The sequence below is a fragment of the Vanessa cardui genome, chromosome 4, assembly GCF_905220365.1.
Source record: "Vanessa cardui chromosome 4, ilVanCard2.1, whole genome shotgun sequence".
Taxonomy (NCBI): domain Eukaryota; kingdom Metazoa; phylum Arthropoda; class Insecta; order Lepidoptera; family Nymphalidae; genus Vanessa; species Vanessa cardui.
The window spans coordinates 3,611,216-3,618,724 of record NC_061126.1 but is presented as its reverse complement, the minus strand read 5'-3'; the positions used below and the strand labels follow the sequence as shown (position 1 = coordinate 3,618,724).

General features: G+C 35.1%; 1 protein-coding gene across 1 annotated transcript; it reads right to left on the bottom strand.

Moving 5' to 3' along the window:
- Nucleotides 1-1,373: 1,373 nt before the first annotated feature.
- LOC124544211 (zinc finger MYM-type protein 1-like) lies at nucleotides 1,374-6,722 on the bottom strand. The gene is made up of 2 exons (XM_047122674.1): nucleotides 4,787-6,722; nucleotides 1,374-1,402 (listed from the first exon to the last, which is right to left on the bottom strand). The coding sequence occupies exons 1-2, from the start codon at nucleotides 6,720-6,722 to the stop codon at nucleotides 1,374-1,376; spliced, it is 1,965 nt and encodes a 654-aa protein (XP_046978630.1).
- Between the last annotated feature and the right edge of the window lie 787 nt (nucleotides 6,723-7,509).

Here is a 7,509-nt window from a genome sequence, read left to right as displayed (position 1 = left end):
GAATTGAGTACCATCGTTTTTCCATTGGGTATTTTAAGGCTGCTAATCCAGTTTGGTTGCAAATTAGTTAGGAAATAGTTTTAACCCAACGAAGGGTCACACAATTATGTCATCCTTAAAATGGTATACAAATTCTCGTCCACAAATATACCAGTAATTTTAATCATGTTAATATTAGCATCAATCCAGTAGGCTTGTAATATGTAGGTGATTTCCATAACTTGTATTTCAAATCGAACAAGAAATACGATTTTATATTGAAAACTATTCTTGGAATTTTAATCTTCATTAAAAACAGTTATTCACAAAGTGCTGAATATAAGAAATTCTTTGAATTTTATGGACTTGTTGAAACTTTTTTCTCGGCTTTTTACGTCTTAAAATAGAGTTCGGATTTTATGGAATAAATTATTACATTTTCAATTATGGTCGGCTGAGGTTATTAATTTGATCGTCTTATAACTTTGACTAAGTGTAGTGAAATTTTACAAAGAAACAATTTCTTTTTTTTTTTCTACTGTATATATTTATCATCAAGATAGATTAGTTCAAATACGTGCACCGCCAGTGTTTTGGCACCAGGAAATACTCAGGCTAAATTTTTTCTTCCATGACACATCTCGGAATTTGCAATTTGGCGAACAACAGTCTAAGAATTGACTAAAAGATAAGTGACGCAGTCATCTATGCGGGGTGAGTGTATTCAAATATAAATAGTTCTTTTGTATAATGACTTATTAAATCCTGTTAACGCTTTGTTTATTACAAATATATTTTACTCCTTAATTCAGTAGAAGCATAATTTTTTATTAAAGAAATAGTGTTTAAAGCAATTTTAAACTTGTAGCCTACTTTATAATATTTCAAGGCTAGAGAGTCACGTCCGTGTAAAATAGTGGGAATCAACACCTGCTTCGAGCTTTATTAATTTAGTTTTCGAGCTGCGGCCTTCTCGTTATTAACTTCTTTAGTAACTTACGCTTAGTTATATTTTGATATTTAAATATCAAGCAAAGTTAAATTTATTATGAATTTAATTTGACTACAAAATACCTTACTTTTATGTAATACATCTATTGGCGTACTTTGGGGGTATAAGGCTCTCTCGTGGGGGGGTATCTTCGCCACTGCTACATCCTGATGCATTCATGGCGTGTAAATAATAAGAAAATTACATTTATTGGACTGAACTTTTACTTAGCTGCTTTAAACTTTAGCTTTTTTTATACCTCACTGATATTTTACCTTTCATTCATTGGTTGTGCCAATGATAACATCTGTTACGAAGGTTGGTGGTGCATTAGCTATGTAAGCAATAGTAATTTTTTTAGAGCGTTTACCTGTATGGACTGTGTGTGTCTGATAACTTCCCATTAGGTGGCCCATTCACTCGTCTGCTTTCCTATGCCAAAAGAAAAAAAAAGGTAAATGTACAAATATAGCGCAAAATCAATCGCCTTACATTTTCTTTAATTATAAATTATATTAATAGTCTTCAATCTCGGTTCTCGATGTCCCTCATCGACGGGGCCTCCTGTGACGATCACATTATTATTATTGGTAATATTTTATTATTCAGTGTTTAAGATTTTTATTAATAAAATATTTAATAATAATAATTAATTGTGGCTGAATATAGCGTCTACATTTCAGGTGAATTGATTTTTTTTAACTGTCTTCCTTTTTTAAATTGTACTTATGACTATTTTCTGAACTTTTAATAATCTGATATATTTGAGATATTAAAATTAAGTCAAATTAAGGAAAAAAAATTAAGGAAAATTAATTACGAATGGGAATATTTAAATTATATATAATTTTCCCTAAGGAAAATGAATTCAACGGACCGCAATGTATCGGTGAAGCAGAATAAGCTGAAGATCCTCTCCAGAGAGAGCGGAGTCTTGGGACCAACACAAGCATTAATGTCATAAAATCGATTTAATATTTCAACATTTAACAATTCAATTTAATATGAATTAACCATCTCTACATACGGTTGCGGTTTTTTTTAATAGATAGAGTGATTCTAGTGGAAGGTTTTTGTATATAATACATCAAGAATATGGTAAAGAAACACTGATAATTTTAGAAGTTTGTTATGTGATGTCGTAAATAAACAAATCCTGTAGTATATTTAGTATCAGTATTGTATCCGCGCGAAGCCGGGGCGGGTTGCTAGTACCACATAATTTAGTCTTTTCAAATAGCCTTTTACAAAAGCGTTTACAGATATACTGAACAAAATAAGTAATTATAATTAACCAACAGAAAACGCGTAGCTTGTGGCCAGCGTGCTTAAAACATTTGTAACTATTAATTACTAATATTGCATAATTTCAAATGCCATTACTGGTACATGGCGCTTGGCCAATGGTGGCGAGTGTCGATGACGTGATAAATGATTGAGGAAAGTGTGACGTCATCCCCACAATTACTTTTATTTACATTACGAATGTTACACAAATAAAACTTTTTAAAAGCAATAAGGAAATAAATAACATGTTAAAAACTTGTTGAGCGTAACATAAAAAGAACTCAATTATTACCTGAACAAGTTTTACTTCAAAATGTAAGTGAGAGTTATGACTGATTGCTATTAAAACTCGTTGCTATGTGATATATAAAGTTAGATAGGTACTTGTTATCGAAAATTGAAGTTTTCGAAAATCGAATATCGCATTTTTACTTTTCAAAAACGATATGACACAAACTTCTTGCGACAAACTCCCGTAATAAAGATAAAACTTATGAAATTATAATAGTAATGAGAGTAAACAAAACTATGTCTTTTTATTTATTATGCACCATTATTAATTGTTGACTTTCTTTAATTATAATCTGTATTTATGTTGCGATTTTAATTTAATGTATATTATATATTACCTTTATCTGTATAATTAAACTTTATTCGACGGTGGTCAAACCACAAACCGAAATTTATCATGTAGGATCGAGAACACATCAATCTGAATACCGTCGATGTAACCGAAGCCATGCTTAAATGCAATCTGAACGCAAATAAGGTTCAAGTTATGCTGGTTTATCCGAAATTCCCATTAGAATTAAATAAATTCGATTTTATCATTTGTGATACACACAGGCTTTCTTGAGTTTTTTACTACGAGTATTACATAAGTTCTATATTGAAAACAATAAAATTTACTTTGATTTTTATTCCATTGCCAGAAATTTCAATTTTCAATGTTTTTGCATTTGTCTAAACTAAAAATGTTTTGCCAATTACAGTAACACTTTATGTGGTACTGTAGTCAAATTCAATAAATATTTTATTAGGCTTTTAATCTTAGCCAAATGGCTAAGATTAAGAAAGATCATGTAAACTCATAAGACCTTTTTTAAGACCCACGTGAACTAGCGCTAAGTAATTCCATACATTCGAGGGGCGTCACAGGATCTCATGTGCAACGATCGAATCGAATGTCGTGTCGATGCTTTCTATGCGAAGCAGGCATTTATTCATAGACTAGGCACCGAGAGTGACTATCGCTACCAGGGAAGGCTTTTAGGACCACCACTATGAGTTCACGGTCAGATTACAGTGCGTCGTGTTTAGTGACAAACCACAATCGTGGCAAGAAAGTGACACCTTCCTGTCCTGTGCAAATTATTACCAAAACAGCCATGTCCAGTAAGCACTTGCATCGGCCTATCAGCGAGCTTGTCAGCTCTTCGCTATCTAGCTACTCAAGTGCTCTCGGATGACCTCCATTTCCAATGTCGATTTCTCCTTTAATATAGTTAAAGCTCTTCAGCTAGCAGTGGCGGATTTGCAGTCCTAGCCGCTCTAGGCCCCCGGCCATGTGCCGCCCCTTTCTTAGCCCCAACATTATAGACTATAATATACATCAGTAATGAATTTCTTCTTCCACTTTTAATGAAAAGAAAAATCTTTACTTCCACTTGTAATTGATTCAGAAAATTGGTTAACTAAAAGCTACCTTGTAAAGCTACCGTCTTATTCATAAAAAAGTTTAAGCCCTCAATAACTAAAATGTGCTTTCCAATTGAAAACGTCTTTGTGGTAAAAGAAACAAAACATATTTTAACTAGATCAGTGTAATAATATTTTTATGAATAAGGCAGTTAGTTTATAATATTTTTCGAGGTTTTAGGGATGATTGGACATTTAAATAAAACATTTAAAACAGTTTTATGCTTTGTTTTTAATAACATACATGTTTTACAATGTGTTACAAAACTCGTCTGCACTTAAGCGCAGCAAAATCATTAATTAAATCTTCGCAATCCAATTTGCTTAAAAAATCAGCTTCTATGTTAAGCAAAGCAAGATCGTTTAACCTTTGCTCCGTCATTGTTGTGCGTAAATAGTTTTTAACTCTGCGCAAACAAGAAAACGATCTTTCTCCTGTACAGTTACTGGCGGGTGTACACACACACATACGAAGAGCAATATCCACGTTTGGGTAAATGGTTTGAAGACCTTCGGTTCGTAACCATTTCAACAGACTGACTGCACTCTTTCGCTCCTCATTTTTTATGCTGCAGTGAGAACGAAAATGAAGACATTCTTCTGTAAAATTGTCTTCTAAGTCAGTAGAATAAATCATTTGCAATGCCTTGGCCTTATCTTCGACTTCTGAGATGCTTAAATTCGTCAGGTTGGTAATAAAGTAAAATTTATTGTTGAGTAATTTATAAGCATCCCGGCGTCTTTTCAGTTCTTCTGATAATGTATCAATGACTACCAAAAACGTATTTATTCTAAAATTTTCACGGCCATTTTTTTGTTTCATGTTTTCACCTGTATTTGTCTCGTCAGGAAGCAGCTTACGCTTTCGATTGCGTCGAAAATCTTTTTCATATTCCTGTACGAAGGACAGTTTTATGGCTTTATTTTCGAATTCATCGAAATTCTCTCTTGTTTCGCCAACAAAATGTATTAAAGTGTCGTACAGTTCTATGACAATGGTAATGTCAATTTCCACACTCTGAAGTTTTTTACTTGTGGCGTTGATGCGATCTAGTAAACATCCCCAAAAAACAGCCATGAGGGCCGTTTCAAAACGTTCCAGTTTCAAACGAATACCTCTAGCTTCGCATATAACGGTCCTCTTCTGTTTTGTGTCATTTTCGATGGTGACTAGCGCTTTATGGATTTCATTCCAGGATTCGCGCAAACTTTTACATGCGTCTGCACGAGCTGACCAACGAGTCGTTGATAGACTTTTGACGGTGAAATGTGTTTGAAGGAGTTCCCAACGCTGAGTTGACGCTGCAAAGAAATTGTATAACTCTTGGAGTAGAGAAAAGAAGGAACAAGCCTCTTGGCTGCTTTCAGCTGCACATTCACCTACTAAATTAAGCGAGTGTGCTGAACAGGGAACATAGTCGGCAAGGGGTGATATTTCCTTTATTTTAGTTTGTAGGCCGTTGTATATGCCTGACATGTTAGCTGCGTTGTCATATGATTGCCCGCGGCAGTTGGAAATGTCAATTCCCAATTCAATTAAAGTTGAGGTAACAGCATCTGTCATTTGTTGTGATTTGTGGCCTGTGTTTGGAATAAACTTGAGGAACCGTTCTACAGGTGATCCATTAGGCAGGACATATCTGATTACATAAGTGAGCTGGTCTACGTGAGATATATCCGGTGTCGAGTCAATGATCAGAGAAAAATATTTCGCTGTTAATATTTCCATTATAATTGTCTTCAAAACTTTGTTCCCCATAAGTCGAATAAATTCTTCGCACGTTGTTGAAGAAAGATAACTCGTAAATCCTGAGCCTGGATTTCCATAACGTGTAATGTGTTTTGCTAAGAACGGATCGAATTCAGCGATAAGCTCTAAGGACATCAAATAATTTCCATTGTGGATTGATCCAAATTTTTCATCGTGTCCTCTGAAAGGCAAACCACGTGATGCAAGTGCTTTTACGCATGCAACTACTCTTTTCAGAATGTTTTTCCAGTAATTTATTTCTTCATCTAATTGCATTGTTAATGCGTGGTCAATGCGACCTAACACGTTACTTCGTTCTTTCATTTGCAGAACAGATAATTTGTGATTAGGCGAATTCTCATGAGATGAAACTCGATGATATGAATTTTTCCAGTCATTGAAACCTTCTTTTTTGTCGAACTGACTCTCCCCGCCATTAAAAAGTAGACAAGGACCACAATAAACACATCCAGTACTTTTGGAATAAATTAGCCACTTTCGCGGAACTTTTTCGCCATTTAGAAGCTGACGTTCGAATAAATGTCTCGACAACTGTCGCACTTTATCTTTGTAAATGCGCTCACTATTAGGAAAATCATTTTGGATGTTTTGATTGGCTCCATTCTTACAAATGTGATCACGCGTGAACTCGTCGATTGTCCATTTAGCTGGATCGTCGCTGATTTCGTAGAGCTCCTTATCCGGAGGACTGGGCTGCACTCCTACTCCTGGTACTAGTGGGACATCTTCGGCTTGTTTTTTTGATATACTTGCCACATCGACCAAAGTATTTTCACTTGAAGACACTGCAGAATCATCAGTTGACGGAGCTCCGCTACTGCTATGAACGTCGAGTGTTGGTTCAATAGTAGGATCTTTAATATCTGTAGACGGTTTTCCAAAGAAATCGTCTAATTTCCGCGTTTTTTTAATCGTATCCTTTTGCTTATCATCTTTTTCTTTAGCCCGCTTGCGATACTCTGCCCCACTTAACCTTACCCTCTTCTTTCCGTCCATATTTAACCATGCAACACAAAGTTTTTACGTAAGCGTTTACTAATTAGTATAAAACTGAATCCGTCCGCTCACTGCTATTGCTATACGCACACTGTTGACATAACTCGCAGGCGCGAGCGGGCAAGCGAGTAAGCGTGGGTGGGGGGAGAGTAGCGCGACGCACCGCACTTGACTACACGCCGTACACGCGCGTAATAACAATCGATACCTATACTTCCTAGAACACTTATATTAAACTAAAGTACAAACTATTTTATATGTATCTACGATGTATGAAAATATTTATACTTTGATATGTAAAAATAGTAATTTAGGAAAATTTTAATCATACGGTACGTGATCCATATGCAAAAACATATTACGATACTTTGCATTTGAGTTATTTCTTGTTAATCTTATTATAATGAGTGATTTATTTTGCTACGATTTGCCGCCCTTAATACCTGGCCGCCCTAGGCCCGGGCCTATTGGGCCTTAGGGCAAATCCGCCACTGTCAGCTAGAGTTCCGATTCAACTCACCTACGTAGACCCTGGAAAGTCGTCAGCTCACCCAAAACAAATACTTCCACGAAATACAAATACAACACATAACACACTTCCTTGGAATTCCTAAAGCGGAAATTTAAACAACACCTTATCCAACGCTGTCGAATAATAATAAACAAACAACAAATATAAATAAAACATTTAATATTTACCAAATCGCTATATTGAACACAATCTACACGATACAAACAGTAATTTATCGTTCAAACGTACGACACACGAATATATTTATAGATAGGT

Excerpts from the sequence above, each read along its gene's own strand:
- LOC124544211 (XM_047122674.1), bottom strand. The coding sequence starts at position 6,722 with ATGGACGGAAAGAAGAGGGTAAGGTTAAGTGGGGCAGAGTATCGCAAG. Across the intron at positions 1,403-4,786 it reads TCCTGACGAGACAAATACAG|GAAAGCAGACGAGTGAATGG; the intron begins GTGAAAACATGA and ends CTTTTGGCATAG.